This window comes from Dermacentor albipictus, chromosome 5 (genome assembly GCF_038994185.2).
Source record: "Dermacentor albipictus isolate Rhodes 1998 colony chromosome 5, USDA_Dalb.pri_finalv2, whole genome shotgun sequence".
NCBI classification, from domain to species: domain Eukaryota; kingdom Metazoa; phylum Arthropoda; class Arachnida; order Ixodida; family Ixodidae; genus Dermacentor; species Dermacentor albipictus.
In genome coordinates, this window is record NC_091825.1 from 49,017,413 (window position 1) to 49,037,442 (window position 20,030).

Sequence of the window (20,030 nt, forward strand, 5' to 3'; positions counted from 1 at the left end):
GCAAGAATGTAGGTAATTTCAGTGTCATAAAAGTGTGGCTAATAAGAATATACAATAAGCTTTTTTGGAGGAATATTGATCCATCTTGAAGCAGCTAGTTGCAAGGTGCTCCGATGTTACAGTCAGCCGCTCATTTCATGCCAACTGCAGCTTTTCCTTTTTATATGTCCGGCAGTTACGTAAAAAAAATGGACCTGCAGAAGAATAACGCTGTTCAGCCGAATGGTTTCGCTAGTGACCTAACTGCCATTGAGTGACCCAATGAGCAGTGCCCCTTCTGAACGCAAATTTTTTTGCACCTGTTTGTTTTTTCACTGTCATTTGCAGACAGCCCGTCGCTCGGTCGCTTCTGCCGAGAGAACCAGAAAAGCTCGCTAGAGCTGCGCTCTACGGGCAACGCCATGGCAGTGCATTTCCACTCGGACGACATAGTGAACCTGCAGGGTTTCCGTGCCAGGTACCACGGCTACAACGAGCTCGAGGAACAGCACGCCGAGCCCAGTGAGTAACACAAAGTACACGTCGCAACAGTCTTTCCTGCCACCACTTAGATACCTGAGAGCTCAATGATTTCGTTTGATGTTGTCTAGTGTGTTCCTGTCACACCAATGCTACACCTCCTCCGACCTAGTGTACGGCTGCACCGCACCATTGACACTAGGCCGTCAGAGAGAGACGGGCCTGCAAAGGACCGTAATAAGTGCTTCTCTGTCTGCTGTTCTTTCTTGTCCCATTTCTTCCTGCCACTGTTCTCCATCCTGTTTTTCGTAAGGAACGAATTCCCACTAGCCCTGTTGGTCAAGTTCAAGGCTAGCAGTGAAAGAACTATGTGGAAAAATAAGGCGCCTTTACTTTTCGGCTCCATCGTCTATGCTACTTTATGGTCATGATAATTTTGGTATTTTGCTGAAGGTGTAACATCTTCCAAAGTAATATCTGAATGTCAGGCGAAATTGGAAGAAGTAACACAGCAAACGAAAATAGAAATTAAAAGTAATGTTGGAGAGCCTACTACGTTTTACTGTTGAATGTGCATTAGTTAGACGATGGTTAGTGGAACCATCCTTGTGTATTAAAAGCTGCTTTGTGAGTTTGGGGAAAAAAATTTGCGAGCTTCATTAGAAGGGATGTGTACTAAAGGAGAAAAAAAAATTGGATCGCCGAAGTGTCGTTTCGATCGTGCCTGTGGCACCCGACCATTCAAGTTTAAATTGCATGTTGCGGATGGGGAACAATAACAACGTTTGTGCTGTAGTTCACTTCTTTTAGATAGCGTGACAAAGCGTTCACATTTTGACCGGAGATCAATTCGGCGTGCAGGCAACTGCCGGGTGTGGACAGAGGACTCCCGTGGCTTCATCAGCAGCCCTAACTACCCGGACGCGTACCCGCCAAACTCATCGTGCCGTGTGCCGCTGGATGCCGGACCACAGAACATTATCACACTGTACTTCGTCGACATACAACTGGACCCGTACAAGGACTGCCCTTACGACAAGATAGAGGTCCGAGACGGTTCAAATGAAGGTGAGGCACCAGCCTCGTCAAGCGCGCGCCATATTCTGGACCAGTTTCAATCAGTGTTCACGCTGAATAACGTGGTGCTATAAAGTTGGGGTGATTTAGCCACTACAATAAACAAATTACAAATGTCGCGAGACAAGTGTTAAGCTCGGATCGTTGAGCCCTGGTAAGAAAAGAACAGGAGCGAACGTAGAAATCGGGACCTAAATGTTTCGGGCCTTTGAAACACTTGTCTTTCTATGCTCAATGTTAAAAAGAAATTGAATCTTTCGTCCAATAATTCATTAAAACTTCACTGTTTAAGTTTTTCACTGGTACGAATGTGCAAAATATTGTTTAGTCCTGTGTTTTCTATTGTAACAGTATCACGATATAGATGTTTGTGATGCTCGGGTGCATCATAATTGAGAACTAGTGAAGAAAAAAGCTGCACAAAGTACAAAGGCTCCCTTTCATTCTGTCTTGGTATTCAGTTCGCCCACGCCGTGTTTGCTTAGTGGATATGACTTTGGGCCGTTGAGCACGAGGTCGCGGGATCGAATCCCTGCCACGATCGCTGCATTTCAGTGAGGGGGGGCGAAATGCGAAAACGCACGTGTACTTAGACTTAGGTGTACATTAAAGAACCCCTGGGGGGTCCAAATTATTTCGGAGTGCCCACTACGGCGTGCTTCATAATCAAATCATGGTTCTGGCACGTAAAAACCCTCAATTTAATTCGATTTTTTTTGCCAGCTTTATTAAGACTTTAAATCGAATTTTGTTACTCACCACACTTCGCGCTGTCAATCCAGCCGGAAACTACAATTTTGTTTATTATATTTGTATAACCAAAGGTGTTTATCAATCTTCATGCGTTGCTACTTCAGTATTCTTTAATAATAATAAAAAAGACAATCGCAGTGTCGCTCATAATGTGAACCGTCAGTCAGCCACCGAAAGAAAATTGCAGTTGAAGCTCAGTAGACCTACATATGAGTTACCACTTAGAGACAGAAGCCTACTCCGTGACATCGACGAATTACGTCAAACCATAGCGTAGCATCGTGAAGGTAGAAACCAGTGAGTCAGGCCAAAGAAATGAGACTGTTCTGAGCTACCGGCCTACAGAAATTAACAATGTATACAAAATTAGAGAAAATTCCATGATGTATCCCACCTAGCGAAATCACCCCGATAAGTACATAAGGAGTAATACTGAGTGTCAAACAAAGTCGGCGTTTGCATCAACATGCATTGCACTACTGCGAGCTTAAACTCTAACCCGCCTAGGAACTCCTGGTTGACCTATAGTGGCTGCTGTATTCTGCTGCTAAGCTCGATGTCATCGACTCAGTTACTGGCAGGGGCGTCCGCATGCCGACGGGCGCAGAATGGAAAACAGTTGATGCACTAACTTCTAGGCGCTGTTCAAAGTAACGCAGTTTGCAAAAGCTATCGCCGACTTCACCACTACTGCAATTGCCACAGCCCCTGCCTTGTTTTGCGTCATTTAATGCGATTGCATTATCAACCAATCCCTGGTTGAACTGAATCAATACTGCTATCTGATTTCTACTCTCGTCGAGAAATCTATGCACCCCAGTTTCATGCTTTTTCCCTCCCTACCACGGCCAATTTTTGGGCGTGTCCTTGTGAATTTTCAAGTAATGATATGAAATGACTGACATAAGGGACACGCCTGCCTATATTCATTTTTGCTGCTGACGCAGACGCCTACCTGCTGGGCCGCTTTTGTGGAGCCCAGGGCGAGCCGGAGGCGGTATCTTCAACTGGCCGGGAGATGTTCCTATTCTTCAACAGTGATTCGTACCTGAGTGGTCGTGGCTTTAAGGCCGAGTTCCGCGTCCACAAGAAGCCTCTTGGTGAGCGGGTGCAGAACAATTGTCTTGTTTACGTAGCGCTGTTTAGTAAACGTGAAACTTCTTGAATGGTGAGCCGTGTGGGTTGACGTTGAATGAAACCTGCGTAGTCTGTGGTGCCCCCATACGAGAAGTTACTGCTTACCCTTTAGCATTTCCGCTTGTTCATAGATGTAATGTATCTGGCTTCAAACCCCTAGCTCACGTCACGAGCGGCGTTCAGGCGCAACAATTACCGGTAACATCTGCAATTAGTGGTAACGTCTGGCTTCTCTCTACAATACATCCCACGTAAGAGAACGGCTCAATCAATGTGCCTCCCGCTTTCTGCAAGCTGCTAGAAAAGAATGTTTCGCAATATGTACAGGTATACATAGTTACGTCTTTACTATGACCAGGGTTGCCGTTGGGAATTTTTCAAAAAGAGCCAGAACTGAGGCTAAAAGTAGCCAAAAGTAGCCACGCCACCTGGTCTTGGCGCCAAATTTGTAGCCAAGTAGAAAAGTACCATTATTATAAGCAACTTTTATTAATGAGCAATAAATAATATCATTTTGAATCAACACAAGAACACAGAGTAAATAAAGAGCAAGGAAATTTGGTTCTCTTGCTTGGCCTTCAAGCATCAGGTACGTTGCAAATAAATAAAAGTTCAGTCCGCGTAGTTTATCTAGAGTAGATAGTGTTCATGCCGGCGTAATTTTGGCACATTCTATTCAACTCAGCAGGAACGTCAAACGATGATGCTGTTTTTTCTTGAAGTCGTAGCCCAAATTTGATTCGCAGAATCGCCATGAGCAAGTCCAGCTTCATTTTGTTACGGATCTCTGTTTTCGTCAAGTTCACGCAAGAGAACACGCGCTCTGCATCAGCGTTAGAAATTGGAAGGGTCAAAATTTTCAGTGCTCCTTGCGCCAGGTGTTGAAAAGAGCATTCGCCGCAAGGGTCCTTGTACGATGCCGCTGCGTGCCAGAAAGTCAAACATGATGCGCGATCAAGTGCACCGCTAACACTCTGCAGCTGGCGTACTTCAGACTCCAGTTCGATTGAGGAACATCCAAAAAAATGCAGCGGTAGCTTCATTATGCATTCACGGCTCTTAGCACTTTCTATGCCATCGGGATTTATGGCACACAGTCTTCGAAGTGCAGAGGAGGCATTTGGAAGTCGCTGCTGCAGTCCCATCGCCATTTGCCTCAAGAATTGGAAACAGCGCTCCCTCACGGCCCGTTGGTCTTCAATAGGGACTAGTGAAATCTTCTCTGTGAAGACGTCACCTAGGTCCCCTACCTCTGGTTGCAGGAAAATCGACTTCATTTTTGCCAGGTCTAGCGACAGCAGACTTGCCGTTGTGTTGTGCCTCAAAACTGATGGATTCAAAATCCGCCTAAGAATTTCCAAATACAAATTTTCTAGCTCTTGGAAGACAACCAGTGGGTCAGTTGTGTTTGTTTGGAACATTTTGTTCACTCGCCTAACGTTACGGAGAACTGAGGCAAGAAACACGAGGTAAACATAATTTTTTCTGTCTCGATACATCTCTCGTAAAATGCGCACGTTGTAGCTGCGATCTTCTGCTTTCTCAAAAAACTCTTCGAGAGACTGGTACTGCGCCAAAATTCTTTCTATAGAGTCTGCAATAGCAAGCCATCTCGTCTGCGAAAGCGACAGAATCTTGGGCGGTGGATTTGCACTTTCATCTTCCACTGTCATACTGGCATACAGACTCTTATAAGCATCTTGCCGGCAGCTGCTGTGTGCAAAGTAGTTGTAGGTTTCTCGCACTAAGTGCTCAACCGCAGAAGGAATCGCCTCCATCGACTTGGATGCCACAAGGTCCAGGCTGTGGCAAGAGCATTTGATCAGAATCAAGTCTTTGTTGTCCTCACTAAGACGACTGAACAGAGAATTGTGTTTGCCGCACATGGCATTTGCACCATCGGTGCAGAGTCCGAGACAGTTCTTGATCGATAGGCCGTGCTTGTCCAACGTCTTCAATACCGTGTCGTGAAGCGTTTCTGCCGTTCCATCAGACAGCTCTACGAGATCAAGAAGGGTGGTTGCAATCCTGTTTTCTTCTAAACTCAGAAACCGCACAACCATGCAAAGTTGCTTTGTCGTGCATACATCGGCTGATTCATCCACCATTAGAGAATAGCTGGAGCCGTTCAGTTGTTTGTCCATGTTTTCCGTGAAGTACGGGAAGAGAACATTCGTAATTATAGCCGTGCACTTCGTTCTGTGCAGATCAAAATCATTGAATTCGGAATGCAGAATCTCACCAAGTTCGTCGACAGCATTTATGGAAGTGTGCACTGCAGTGTACAAGGCGATCCTTAACTCTCGGCGAGCCTTTTCATAGTACGTTCCACTCGAAGACGCAAGAAGCTGCGGCAGTTTTTGTTGCGAACTTGGGATTACTGCGCACTCGCGGTGCTTTTTGGTTTCTGCGTGCTTCAACAGATCACTGTAGTGGGGTCGAATGTTGCAATTGCAGTACTTGCAGTGAGCAGTCGTTCCGCCGTCACGTGACGAAATCCATCCTGTAACGCATGGTAATATGCATATTAGATACTAAGCGGCATGCGACTAAACGCCTAAAGAATAGTTTCCGTTTTGCTTACCGCTCAGTTTCTTGTCCTTTCTCCATTCTTCTCGAAACGTGCGCTTTGCTCTTGCGTCTTTTCCCATGGTAGACGCCGGTGTCGGCAAGCCGAAGGCACAAAAACAGAAGCTTTGTCGCCTTGGGGTACACAAGTGTTATTTCACCTGTACTGCTCGTTCCTCTCTGGTGTCATGCCGTGCACACGGCTGCACCTAAACGCATGGTTTCGGATGCATGACCCTAACGGAGAAAGTACTCTAGATTAGTGTTATTTTCTCCAGATGGAGCGCAGCGTCCTTGCGGCCTTTGCTTCGCCGTGGGCTAGAATTAGCGTTATTTTCTCCAGATGGCGCGCAACGTCCTCACGGGCTTTGCTTCGACGTGCGCCCATCACCCAGAGTCCGTGCGTCTGCGCACCCGCGTCTGCTAGTTGGTCTCTATGTGCGCACCGCCGGCGGAGAGAGTATATGCGTACAGGACGCGCGCGCGTCAAGGCGACCGGAACAGCCATGAGGAGAGCAAAGCTTTAAAAATAATTGTTCTTCTTTGTTCTTGCTTGCTATTGTATATGCAATTGCAAAAAAAATGGCTAGTGAATGCGCCAAAATAGAAGTTCAAAGTAGCCAGAAAGTAGCCAAGGAGCCAACGTGAAATTTTCATCGCCAGACGGGGTCGAAAAGTAGCCAATTTGGCGCAAAGTAGCCACCAACGGCAACCCTGACTATGACCTTCACGCTCTTCCAAGTCCCTTGACAACAGGGAGAGAAGGCTTGAAGGGCGTACGGGATGCGTTTGGTCTGGCTGTGCTGGATTCCTGTAGCATGTCATTCCTTTTTCTAGATGTTGAGCTGCGGCCTGAACGAACGTATTAAACGCCGAATAAAGGCTTACTAGAAACAAAGTCACCGTATTGCGAGTAAGCTTGTAGTCGCAAAGCGATTCGGGGCTATTGCTTCTAGGCGGCGCAACTATGAGTGGACACTGAATAATTGAACGCGTTCAGTTGTTTTCGTGTATAATCTGTCTTAAAAAAAAATAACGCGTAACTAGTTCCTTTCTGCGAGGTAGATTTCACCATTAAAAATGCTACCCTATCACCTGATCACCAGCCGATGAAACAAACAATAACACAAAAGGGCCGTCTGCGCGGGTTACGCAGTTTTTAACGACGCTCTCGGCACTCTGTGCGTCGCAAGCGTGCTTGCGTGCGCAGTAAAATGCGTCGGGCCTGACGCAGGAAATAATGACACCTTTAGGCACCGAGCCAAGAGCCAATATTTCCTTGGTGGCTGCGTATCCTTGATTCGGCGGCGACAGGCATGAATGTTCGTTTAACCCGTTTCCGTGCAATGACAAGGCTGGGCGTGAATAACCAGTACTGTTGTATCGGTTTCTTTAAAGAGCACAACAACTGCTGTAATAAATAGGCGGCGAAGCATGTTCCTGTATAAAGACGAACGAAGGGAACATGAGAGTACCTGGCATGGCACCACACGTATCATGATGCTGTTTTAAAACAAGAAAGCACCGATAAATTCTACGTGTCAGAGTGTAAAAGCATATCTTTACAACATTCCACAACTATAAAATTATAGGCTCTGTAATCGAAAACTGATTAAAAAAAGATAAGCGTGCGGGAACCATCCACAATGATTAAGTGAACGAATCACCGAAAGCTTCCAGAAAACTGTTCCCTTTGTTAAAGTATTGATGCGCTTGAATGTGCGCAGTTTTTGCAGCGCAGATATTTAGGTAGACTTTGTTGTTTCATTGCGTATTTCAATAGAAAACGGAGCCGTTAACCAGCGCATCCTTGCGGGTAGTATAAATAGGTGGCTAGACACATAAGCCGATTAGTTGTATCAGTGTTCTCTTCAACGGCGTGAATTGCGGCGTGGAGAACTACAACCACGCCAGCCAGTTCGCGTTCGGAGACGACCGCGCCCCGCAACTCGGTGGCGCCAGAGCACGTGCTCTTTGTGCAGGCGCATGTGTATGCGTGGTGAAAGACCCGCCAACACTGTCTACTAGGAATACGGGCAGATAAACCAAATAAAGCTATTTGCTTTAAATGTTTAGAGATGCATGAGTGACAAACAGCAACGCTAACACGGACGAGTACGAAGAGATGTGGTTCATAGCACAAATAAGGTTCGCACGTGTAACGTTAATAGGCAACCGAGTGGATAGAAGGTAAAATTCGAGAAAGCTGATAAACTAATAGTCTAGTTGTGTATAGGCGGAATTGCTGCAGCTCATGCAATGCATACAACGGATAACCGGTGCGGTGAAAGTTCGAGATTTGTGTTCGTGTCATGGGTTGTCATTACTGAAAGCAAGGTTGACTGAATACTTCTGGGAAAGCGGGGTATCTTACAATCAAGCAAATTACACTTTTAGATATTACAACAATGATGTGGCAAGAGGAAACAACCTCATAAAAATACCAACGTAGTAACACATCTTTACACCGTGAATAAATGCGAGAAGAGCTTGAGGAGGGTGGAAGTCTAAGCACGATGAACCTTGACATTAATCTCAAAGAATTGGAAGAACGCTGTTGAGCTAGGGCCTCTGTCCTAGCTGACAAAACCAGAGGACGCCAGGTTACCACGGCCCACATTTATTTTCTTCCAACTGGCCCATTTCATTGAAAAACACATGTGCTTCTTGTTATATTACATTTATGTCTTTGCTTTCATTTGATTCAATTTAGTTCCTGGTAAGCTTTGATAGTGCGTGTTCTCCCTGCCATTTGTATTTGCCTTTCTCAAGTATTTCCTGGGTCCAGGCACGATGCCCCATTGCCAATTGGGCTTAATGGGGAAAAGGAAGAGTTCCTTCTTCGTTTTTTCTTGCTGCCTCTAAAGCGCGTCCTTACGAATGCTCGTGCGCGTCTCAAAGACACCTCGCAGCATTTGGAGAGACATCGCACAAGCTGTCCTGGAGCATGACGGCGATCGCACCGCCGTCTGGAATTTTGCATTACAGTGAGCTTGCGTGCATAGTACTCGATTGCTCTCAGGCAAAAGCTGCTAGACATTGGCGGGCCTGACAACACCTCCCGTGCCATGGGGCGCAAAGAACGATCAATGCGGAAGCGAAATGTCAAATGAGTTTCGCACCCGACTGCACGCGATGTTGTCCGAGCAGTTTCCATTGCAGTCGGGTTGTTGTTGCCCATGGCAACAACAAAACAGTTGTCTATCGTTCTCGCGCGGTAAATTTTGAGAGAACACGTGCCAAAATTATCGCTATCTAGCATTTTACAAGGAAAAATTTACAAGGTGTGAATGTTTACAAGGTAAATATTTTACAAAGTGTGACAATGAATTTCAGCGCCCAAATGAATGCAAATATTCTCGATGCCTTTCCGTAAGAAATAAATACGTGAGAAGACTACCTTTGTTAGTGTTTACGAACAATACGACCTTTAAAAAAAGTAAGCCACCGAAGGGCCTACAGAAATGAACCCAGGAGAAAAAGAAAGAAAATTTAAAAAGAGAACGGTGAACATTAGCAGAGAACACAGAAAGGGTTAAAGATGGAAGGAACGTAGCATCACACATATCAAGCGCAGCGTGCCATACCATTCGATGGGTGTGATGCAAGCCATATATGCCTGGCATGCATACTGAAAATCCATATTGTGTGTACATGAAATAAGACAGGGTTCGCAAAGTTTTGACGAAAGCATTATAGGGTAATAATAAACTATTCATTCTTATACCGCGACAGGTTTCTTGTACTGCTAAGCCCTGTTCGTATTTCTTGTGACCCGTGATAAATTATCTTTGTGGTCGGTGGCGTAGTTATGAAATCCAAAGTCCGCCACTTCCACATACCCCGCAACTAGTTTTGGAAGACAGCCCCATCGAACATTATATTTATTTATGGTGTATTTATGCTAGAAGCGCTCTATTGCGGATAGAGGAATGATTATCGCTAGCGATACGGATCTATTCGACAGTTGCATTTTCGAAAAGACGTCGGCCATTTGCATATTCTTTTTAAGAGACGCCAACCTCAGCGACACTTCGTCGTGTTGTCTGTCTCAACGTAGCAATTTTAATACTTGTTTCTCGGGGTAGAAATACCCCGCACTTACGGTCAACATCGCTGTGCCGACCAGCGCGTTGTACTGCGTACTAACGCTCGTATAAATAATACGTTCACATCCGGTATTGATGAAGTACGGCCTCTGCATCATGGCTGGTAAGTTTTGACGTCCGAAGTGTCAGATGGCCGAAATAGGGTCGGAGGGAGCGGCTGTACAGAGTCTTGTACATACGCAAGGAATCGATCCAGCTACATGCCCGCAGGTCCCAAGGATCAGACGGGCAAGAGCCGAGGCTACGACGAGGAGGACCTTCTGGATGTGCGCCAATCGCCGCGGGACGCCTCACTGCGCTACCGAGAGTCGCACATCTTCCGCTGCGTTCCGGCGCACCCGCAATACACCTCGACTACCTGGTGAGCTGGCCGCTGATACAGCAGGCACGCATACGTATAGTTGTGCGCTGACGCATTCTGTGGCCTCTGTCTTTTTTTTTTTTGAACTCCGCGTGTTGAAAGTTGAAGTGAATTGGCTTCGAAATCCCACCTTTCCTGTCCAATTTCTGTTCATCTTTTCGTACTTCTAGATCTAACGTGGAAAAAAAAAAAATGTCAATGCGCATTTAGCTCAAGGTCGCAATCACTCGAAACCTCGGTGTTTACGGCCGCAAGAGACACTTGGTTTGCAAGCAGCGAATTAATGGTGGGATACAGATTAATTGCGAACACAGGCGCAGAACTATATATAGCTTCCACGTGCTTTCTTGCAGCGCGCGTCCTCCACAAGGATGCGGCTGTAACAGCAGGGATTGAAATATGCCATTTTTTGGCTGACCCAGTAATTAACGTGGTGGCTACCTCGCCTTCTCTCTTTAAGTATTTAACAGCAGTATAGCTGTTTTAAGTGTGCCATGAAGTTTTGTCGTATGTGCCCCGATTGTCACGATCAACTTTCGTGGCCCTGAAAAAGCAGAAGCCAGAAGTCTACCCACTGTTTGCCGTGAAGGCTATCCCTAGTTCTCACAAAAGTACCTTAGAGCGCCTGAGAGAGCTCTTATTTGTTAAAGAACTTTCATGCTACTTTGAGTCTGTACAATTTACTGGCGCTCAAAACGTGGCAGAGATGTTAGTCAATGGCTTAGATTTAGAATATGTTTCGCGTGGTGTGAACTGTGTTACTTCTTACTTTTCAATATAACACATTCTTTTTAAAGACAATTGTTTCATTGTACTCTACTCAGCCTCCGCTGGCAGGAAACGGGAAGGAGGCGTCAGAAAGGGGTTTACTGGGCGCATCAGCATTATTCCATCCGGTACATCTTCCAGCACATTTCCTGGAAAAGTGCCTTCCTGCAACTTTCCTTGTAATGAACCGCATATTTCATAGCATGATACTAGTAAAACCACCTGCCGTGCTCCTGCTTCCTATATTACCGGGGTGGTTATCGGATATAATTTCGGCTCCCAATCTGTCCATACATACCTTGTGCTTAAATGCTACATTCATTGTGGCATCGTAAAAGGCAACATATATTATTGGACAAAGGGGGCCCAGCTAACTTTGTGATCAAGTCTTCACCGAGCTCATCGCATCGTCGTTGAGGCGACCATCCTTGCGGTTGGCACTTAACTATTCTATTGATTAGAGTGCACTGCGGCTTTCTTTTTTCGGTCAGCTTTAACCGTTTGCGAACTTATTTGAGGCATGAGGCACTCAGCTGTGCCATTAGGCAAACATAACTGTTAGCAGTTTTCGGAGTGCAGCAGTGGAAATTTACAGCAAACTTATGCTCGGACACGCCTATCATAGCACAAATATAGCTTGAGAACTCCTCACGTCATCACTGCGTTTCGTATTGCGATGAGATCGTTTACCTGTATTCAGAAAAAGAAAGTGCGGGGTTGTTTAGGAGCAGATATGGCGCAATTTGGCGAAGTCCTTTACATGGAAAGGTGACAATAAGGCACAACGCATTCTAGGCATTCATGTTGGGCGAGATATTTCGCGGAGCCTGTTTACAGTGTCCGCATCGCACTTTCGTGTTCAGGTTCAAAGAGGAAGAGCAACTGCGCATCTTCAGCCAGGACCCGAACCTCGAGGGCCTGCTGCTTGTGGGAAACAACACGCTATGGGTCCGCGAGATGGACGTGTCCTTGCGCGGAAACTACACCTGCCGCGTGTCCAGCGGCTCGGCAGTGCGTGACCTCCACTTCAAGATCAGCTACGCTGGACCGGCCATCGTCAAGCCACCCTGCGAAATCGGTAAGCGTTGCCTGCAATATATTTAAGTGAGTCAACGCCGATTGCAAATGTGGCGACGGCGATGCTTTTCGTTTTGTATTTCTCAACGTGTAAAATATTTAGTACGCGGAAAGTAATTGGCCCAATAATGCCTTCTGCCATCTCACGACATTCATCGTTTTCTGCAGCCGCTGCTGTACTTAGTGACTATGGCGTTGCGTTGCTGAGCACGGTGGCGCGGGTTCGATGCGACAGCGTCAGCCGCTGTTTGATGGTGGCGAAATGAAGGAACGCTCGGGTAATTATATTTAGGTGCGTCTTAAAGAACGGCAGGTGGTCAAGATCAATCACAAGACCGTTGCTGCGGCGTGCCTAACATTACTATCGTGATAAGTTGCTGGTTATCTTCGCATCTGGTTAAACCATGAAGTAAACATTTCCCTATAACACTGAAGTCTAGCTTGTTGAATTGAAGGGACAAAAGAGTTTTCGTCAAGCGCTCCTCCTTGATTAGATGCCGTGCAATTTCCGCACCGGTATTAGCCGTCATACTGAATCTTCCGTAAGTGCGTAACATTTCACCATGACAACATTAGCCGCGGAAACGCAGCAGACGGTAGTGTTACGGTAACTGCTGGAATGATATGTTCTGTTAAACACACTGAAGCCCCTTCTAGAGACAAAAGCTTCTTGGTTCAAACTCTTTAATAACATGATGATGTCAATATTCTTGGTAGTTCTGTTTGCATTTGTCTTTTAATACTGGACTGGAAATCTTTATTACGGTTCTGCAGGACCATAATAAAGTTTTCCAGTCCAGTTAATACTTCGAGTACAATTGCTCTTCTGTGAAGGTATGAAAGGCATTCAGTAACTCAAGGTTAGAAAAAAGGAGGGGAGTAGGCACGCAATCCGGTGCCAGCGCACACCGATATGCTTGTGGGTACCAGTTGAATACACTACGATATAATTAGCATGCTTGTTAACATTTCGCATTGGTTGCAACTTGAGAAATCTGACCTGATGGCCGTGGTGCTACCTAATCCAACGAACGTATGGACATACGCGTTCTTTAACGTTACATCCTGCAGTGTAAATGAAGTGAATAAGAAGCTCGAACTTCTGGAACAGTGTGCCTAGTGCCATAACTTGTATATATTTTAACGATGCAAGCTGGATGCTTGGAATAGCGTTATAATGTCTACCACAGCTAAAGACGAATCGCAAGCAATTATGAGCACACGCTTAGGGTTAGGGTTTGAATATATAATGTTTGTAATCCTATATGTAACAGCGGCACTTGACATAAGAATATCAATTGAAAAGCAGACAAAGATAGCGCTTGCTCAAGTGGAAGCACTAACATATCTTTGACGTTACTACTAAGCATGCGGTTGTCTGGCAACATTGTTGAAAAGCACAAATGAATGTCGCGAGAGGCAATGTGAGCTGCATATGTCAGCAGTGAACGGCCGTATTGGATACGATACCTTGGGCAAGTATAATCGTCTTTCCATTGCCATGCCTGACGAGTTGTACAGTTTTTGCTACATTTGGCAGAGCGCGTGAAAGCACTTGCGGGAGTACCAAGGATTTGAAGAAAACCTGAATGAATAATATTGAGTATCCGCCATTGAGACCTATGGTTACCATCTCTTTAGTCAAAGAAGTTGGATATCGGCGAGACATAATATCGTTGCAAGGCGGAGAAAGATGACCGGTGGTGACAACAGGTGGAATAACATGACCGAACGCTATAATGCACTTTTTCATTGCGGTCACCGCAAATTTCTATCAGATGAAAGCCGATTATAATTGCCATTTGTTTCTTGCAAGTTGTGGTCATGCTTTAAGCGTTGCGCGCAGTTTTAAAACCATTAGACGACGGAGGCTTCACAGAAATGTTATGGGACCACGAACTCCAGTGTGTGACTGCCACAGAAAACCACGAGAACATTGCTCAATCGTGCCACCATCCTTATTTGCATCGTGAGCGCCGTTGTACGGGGGAGAACATCACTCAGTCTCTTATTCTTTCTTTCCTTTCTTCTACATCCCTCTTCCCATAGTGTAGGGTAGCAAACCAGGTGCAATCTGGTTAACTTCCCTGCTTTTTCTATTTGTCTCTCTATGATCATGCTTTATAATGCAACATGTAATTGGCGCACATAAAACTGTAGTCATCGAATTTAACGTTAGCCACCGCTAACTGCCGAACAACTTTTCGGTTTAATCGCGCTCATCACATGTTTTTCCTGACAGTAAATTCAACCTACAGGGAATTGTTGCTTCCGGCTTTGGTTTGCCCGTGCTGCAGTCGCGTCTTCGGAAGTGCGTTGCGTATAGCTCGCTCTTTATCTAGGCAGGCGTCAACATCCGTTAATCCGCCAAGCATAGCGCGCCGGGAAGGTAGTTGCGATTCTTCAATAACATGTGGTAAAATTCGAAGATATACCGGGTGGTTCCTAACAGCTCTGAGAAATGATGCAAAAAAGAAATTTAATGCACTCTTTCTACGTGTGATGTTGCGCAGTGATCTGTAGTAGACAAAGCGGAAATGCCAATGACGCAAACGGAATGGATTTCTGTAATTCAGAATGCTCAGGAATTTACTCATTACGAGCAGACTGAGGCAATGATAACGCATGCAACCGTTGGTTCTGTAGGTGTCAGATGTGCAGATATAAAAAATTCTTAACTGCTCAAGCTACTGAAACTGAATTCACAGATCTTTTGTTCGTAAGTCCTCTTCGTTATTGACCTGTCGCTTCAACTAATATATGAAGCTTTAAAATTGGCCAGAATTGCTCTCACGAAATATTCTAGGCGACAAATTTTTGCGAATAGGAGCCCAAGTTTGGTCACTGGTACTTGAGGAAATTTCACCTTTCGCCATCTGGGGCCCTATAACGTAAAACTATTCCAATATGTATTTATTCCAATCTTGTGACGTCAAATTTACGTAACTGCCGACGCAAGCTCGTGCGGTGACCCGCAGCGTTGCCTGAACAGCCCAATCAAATGCTCTCCTCGTTTATAGGAGGTCACTTTTGTTTGCTTTGAAAACGAATAACATTGCCTACATTGAGCGCTTTTTCTTATCTAATCGGCTGACAATAGGCGAGAAGCCAGCTTAAGTGGAGAGGGTTTCGATGAGGGCGAGCGAGCGCACTGAAAATGGATAACCGGATGAAGAGCTTGGTGCCGATGTCTGCGATTGGTCCGCTTCCTCTTACTTAGCTTGCGTTGGCTAGTCGAATATCGCGGCGGCCTGCAACGGATGGTTAGGAATACCGCTAAAATGAATCCTCAGCAAATATCAGTTGACAGAGCGATGTCGTATACGTGCCGAGAGGGCTCGATAACGTTATACGACCATGCAAAAAGCTTTTGCTATACGCAAATAAACCCATAGTCTCCAGTATGTGCGAGTAGCCAGTGCCAGAGCGATCGGCGGCAGCCATCTTCTATTCCTTTCGGCACGGGGAAGTCACCGGCTATTCAGAAAAAAACAAATCATGCTTCGTTCGCAATATTAATACCTCTTTAACCCGTACACGTCACTTTGATGCAATGAGTTTTCGCAGTTTTGTGACGTCGAGTGACAGGCAGGTGAGGTAAGTGCAGCTTGAAACGTCTTGACCTATAGCAGCGAGTGAATGGCGAAAAGGCGTCGAGTCAGAAATATTTTCTTTTTGTTCAGTCGAATAATACATAGTCAGTGTGTACAGGTCATGTCAGATTTGGAGCTATCGCGTTTTCGTGACGTCGCATGACAGACAGGCGAAGTGGGAGTGGCCCAAAATTGTTTATGACCAATGGTGGAGGGCTGAACGCAGAATTTAAACAGAAGAGTTTGGAGTAGCTTTATGTTATAGCGCGCCTGTAAGCATTAAAAAGAAATACAATAAGCAGTTTATAGTACAAGCTTCTTCCTGTCCCGATGTACATAGATCATATCGAGACATTGCACTTTCCAGTGCGTTCTGCATGGTGATATTTGCCGGAACGGGACCTTATGAAAGAAATTCGTGGTCAGGCCTACTATATTCTGCCATTTCTTTTTTCGTTGCCTTGTTGGTAAGCGCTGTCACATGATGCGCATCACAGAGACCGCCGTACAGCCCACCGCTGACACTGTTAATTATTGAGTCATTTTCTCTGTGTGTTGTACTGGTGCGCCTGAAAACCCCCTCCTGCCTCTGTAGAAAGACTTTTTCCACATTCCAATAATTACACCTAAAGAGCCCAATACTTTGGAAGCGTTTGCTCGACTGATGGTGTGAATGTTGGTTGCGCACGCTATTTCTCGCGAGACCACGGCTTTGAGCGCCCTCTGTTTCGTGCCACGTGTCTCCCGCGCAGTGCAACGCAAGGTGCCCCAGGACACGAGCTTCACCCGCGGCGAGACGGTGATCCTGCCGTGCGAGACGAGCGGGGCGCACGTGGCCACCCACTGGACGCGCAACGGGGCCCAGCTCCGGACCGGGGTGGATCGCGTGACCATCCTGCCCATCGGCTTCCTGACCATCAACGACTCGCGGCCCGAGGACAGCGGCGTGTACGCGTGCGTGGCCACCGACGTGGCCAAGAACTGCTCGCGCTCCTTCTCCGCCGCCGTGGCCGTGATGCCCAAGTCGCGCCTGCAAGAAGGTCAGCACTTCAGCCTGCCGCCGTCCGCGAACCACAGCGCCCCTTTGCGCCAGAAACTGCCAGAAAAATAAAGCCTTATCCCACCCCTCAGCCATCATCACGTTACTGAGACTGTTACTTATGACCAATATAAACGCCGCTCTCGCGGCGAAAATAAACAGCAAATTTCCAGTGGCGCGAGTGCTAAACTTCAGCCTGAGCGCGAAAGCTTGGTCTGTGGCAGCGCGTTAGCGCACGTGAGCGATAAAAGTCTTGCAAGGCGGGGTCCTAACTCGCCTTCGCTTGCCTCGCGCCTGTTACGTTATTGTTGACTATTGGCGGGAGCCTGTAGTTTTGAGAGAGAGAGAGAGAGAGAGAGGCAAAGAAAAGGCAGGGAGGCTATTGAAATAGCTGATGAGTAAGATCACATGTCGGGTATTAGATGTTTCTGACCAAAGAATCGAGCGCACGCGTTCTTATTATTGTGTTCGCTGATCGGTTTCGGGAATGTTCCTTTTAACTCGAATCGTGAATATAACGTCGACATTACGCTAGTCTTTCATGTGTAATTTGGTGCGCCGACGCTGTAGCTGCACACTTACGGGTATTTGGCTTGACATGTGTCAATCTGGTTGTGTCAGCGGCATTCGGGATAATTTTTTTTTGTTTGCTTTACCATATCAAATCAGGTGACTGCGTACTAAACGAGCATGCTTTAACTTTGAGGCAAGATTTTTTGTTAGGTCTTGACAGCAGAATTACCGTATCAACCAAAGAGCCTTTGATAGCAACGTGCTGTACAGCTGTCGCTACATTTCGCGTGTTCCAACTTAGTTAATGCAGCCGGGTGAGCACTAGCACGTTCACTTTGACGTTTGTGAAATAATTAAATACTTACACTGCACGACATTGTGAGGTTCTCAAAATTATGCAACATTTTGAAATGTCTAAATCTCATCGCATCGTATTCGGATAGCTATTTGGTCATGGAAATACTTTTGTGTTCACTTTCAAATCTTGTAACGCGCGGTTCAGAAGTGATAATTTATTCATGAACGAAGCGATAGCCATTGCATGCAAGTGCATTTGGGAACTTTGTGCTGTTTTTGTTTTTTATTGGGTCGTTTTATTTCGAAAATGCATGATAGATAAATAACCGGTTGAACACAATATTCTATTTGCATAGAACAGTGATGAAAGGCAATTTGCCATTTCTGTAAGCGCTCGTAGAGGAAGCTTGTTTCTAAGTCGAAAAGCAATCCTCTACAGTTGTCAAACACCAAACATTTTAGTGCCTTATGAGGATGTGCCGAGTGCGTTCCGTTATTTTGGGGTCGAGACTCGATGAGTTCGTGTAGGCTTTCATAATAGAGGGAAATATGATATAAACTTTCGCAGGATAATTTTTATTGGCAGTTTGCACAGTCAGCACATCGAGCAATTATAAGCATTATTGCCATGCAGAAATCATGGTTTCATAAGCGTGAGAGACAGAGCTGGCAGCGCGATACCTTAAGATGTAGCACAATATTCCCATTTCTTCGGCTCCACCGGCGTGCAGGCGTACTAAAAATCTAGCGATGATTAGGCTAGGGCATAATTGAGCGATTCACTTATCAGCAAGACAGCACTGACACAGTACACATCATGAGGACGTTTCTAAGCTTTTTAATTGTAGAGCGTTCTTGTTTCACAAAAAAACTAGCATTCTACTTTGAGTATTGGGAAATGGCCATGAAATCCCAGCGTATACTAAGCGCGAAGTGTCCAAAGCACGAAATAAGACATGGCGTGAGGAGCCCTCTATAAACATTTTTAGCTTTTATATGACGTCGCGGTCAGTCATGTAGAAGTGTGTTCTATCGATGGTTGTTTGTTGTTTTAAGCTCCTGACATGTTCTATAGACAAACGGCACCATAATACATATCGCGGTGACCGCTTACTTTATATACTCTACATGGAAGCTGCGTCATCATGTGTGGCGTTAGCCTAAAGATTATATAAGCATGACAATCAGCACAATTCTGCCATTGGCCTTATACTGTTAGCGATCCGGCCACAAGTCATACGTGTCTAACTGAAAACGTATTTATACACTTGCACATGCTGCTAAGACTCGTTTCCGGTCCATAATTATGGCGCGTTTGTTGAGCTGTGATCATGACGAATCACGATTAGTTCGTGATTTTAAGTGAAAACTGTGCTCGATTACCTACCACATCGCTTCACAGAAAACATGACAACAAAGTGGTAGCGGTAGCTGCATTCGTGTCCGATGCTTGCGCAAGGACATGCGGGTCTATCTGTAAAACGTTTCCAAGTTTCATTGCTATGCACTTGAGGACCGCATCTTATGTACAAGTCAGTCCAGGCCCATCCCACGAAAACTTGCAAGAAAGAGTCGCACATTATGACGCAGATGAAAAAGAAAGCAGTTGTGACCGCGGTAGGCAGGTACGAAGTCCACACTTCATAGATTCTGCACTGACAAAGCTGTGCCTTATTTTCTCGTTCTCAGGCCAGTACCCACCTGCAAGTGCGCGTAACAGCGCAAAGGCGCTCTCTATTCACGTAAACTAACCCTTCACAGCGTCTTCCCTAATACATGGCTTAAACATATAGAATTCTTCGGTTGCACAGCTCCGCCAGTAATCCACGATACGACGAAGTACTCTGCGCATCTGCGTGCACAGAGAAAAACATCACATAATCAGCGCTGCAAAAAGGCTCAAAATATTCTCCAATGACAGTCAGAGAACAAAACACCATAGCGTGAACCCAAACGTACCTGGTTTGGGTACCTGGGTACCCGAACCCAGGTACCCCTCGTCCAGGTGTCGTTGCGGACTGCTTCTCACATCTATGCAACGCAACACTAACATGGTGGCACACCAGCTCGTCAAGAAGTTGTAAAAACGTTCATCATTCTTGTGCAACCACTCGACCGAGCTGGTTTGAGATAAAGGAACAACTAACAGTGTGGCATCAATTGAAGCCTTCTCATGGTAGCACCGTATACCTCGTCCTCCCAGCTCCTGGACCGTCATAGCAATACTAGCGTAAAAGAATCTTGCCTAACGTGACTACGTCCCAATCACTATCGGATAA

At 45.8% G+C, this 20,030-nt stretch overlaps 1 protein-coding gene across 7 annotated transcripts in view; it reads left to right on the forward strand.

The window, feature by feature from the left end:
* LOC135899231 (mannan-binding lectin serine protease 1-like) overlaps positions 1-20,030 on the forward strand; it is a 117,113-nt gene that overhangs the window by 69,350 nt on the left and 27,733 nt on the right. For all 7 annotated transcript variants that reach the window (XM_065428495.1, XM_065428497.1, XM_065428499.1 and 4 more), the window contains exons 4-9: positions 328-501; positions 1,321-1,527; positions 3,237-3,389; positions 10,314-10,464; positions 12,096-12,310; positions 16,655-16,942. In XM_065428495.1, coding sequence (XP_065284567.1) covers positions 328-501; positions 1,321-1,527; positions 3,237-3,389; positions 10,314-10,464; positions 12,096-12,310; positions 16,655-16,942 — 1,188 coding nt within the window. The remainder of the gene's footprint in view (positions 1-327; positions 502-1,320; positions 1,528-3,236; positions 3,390-10,313; positions 10,465-12,095; positions 12,311-16,654; positions 16,943-20,030) is intronic.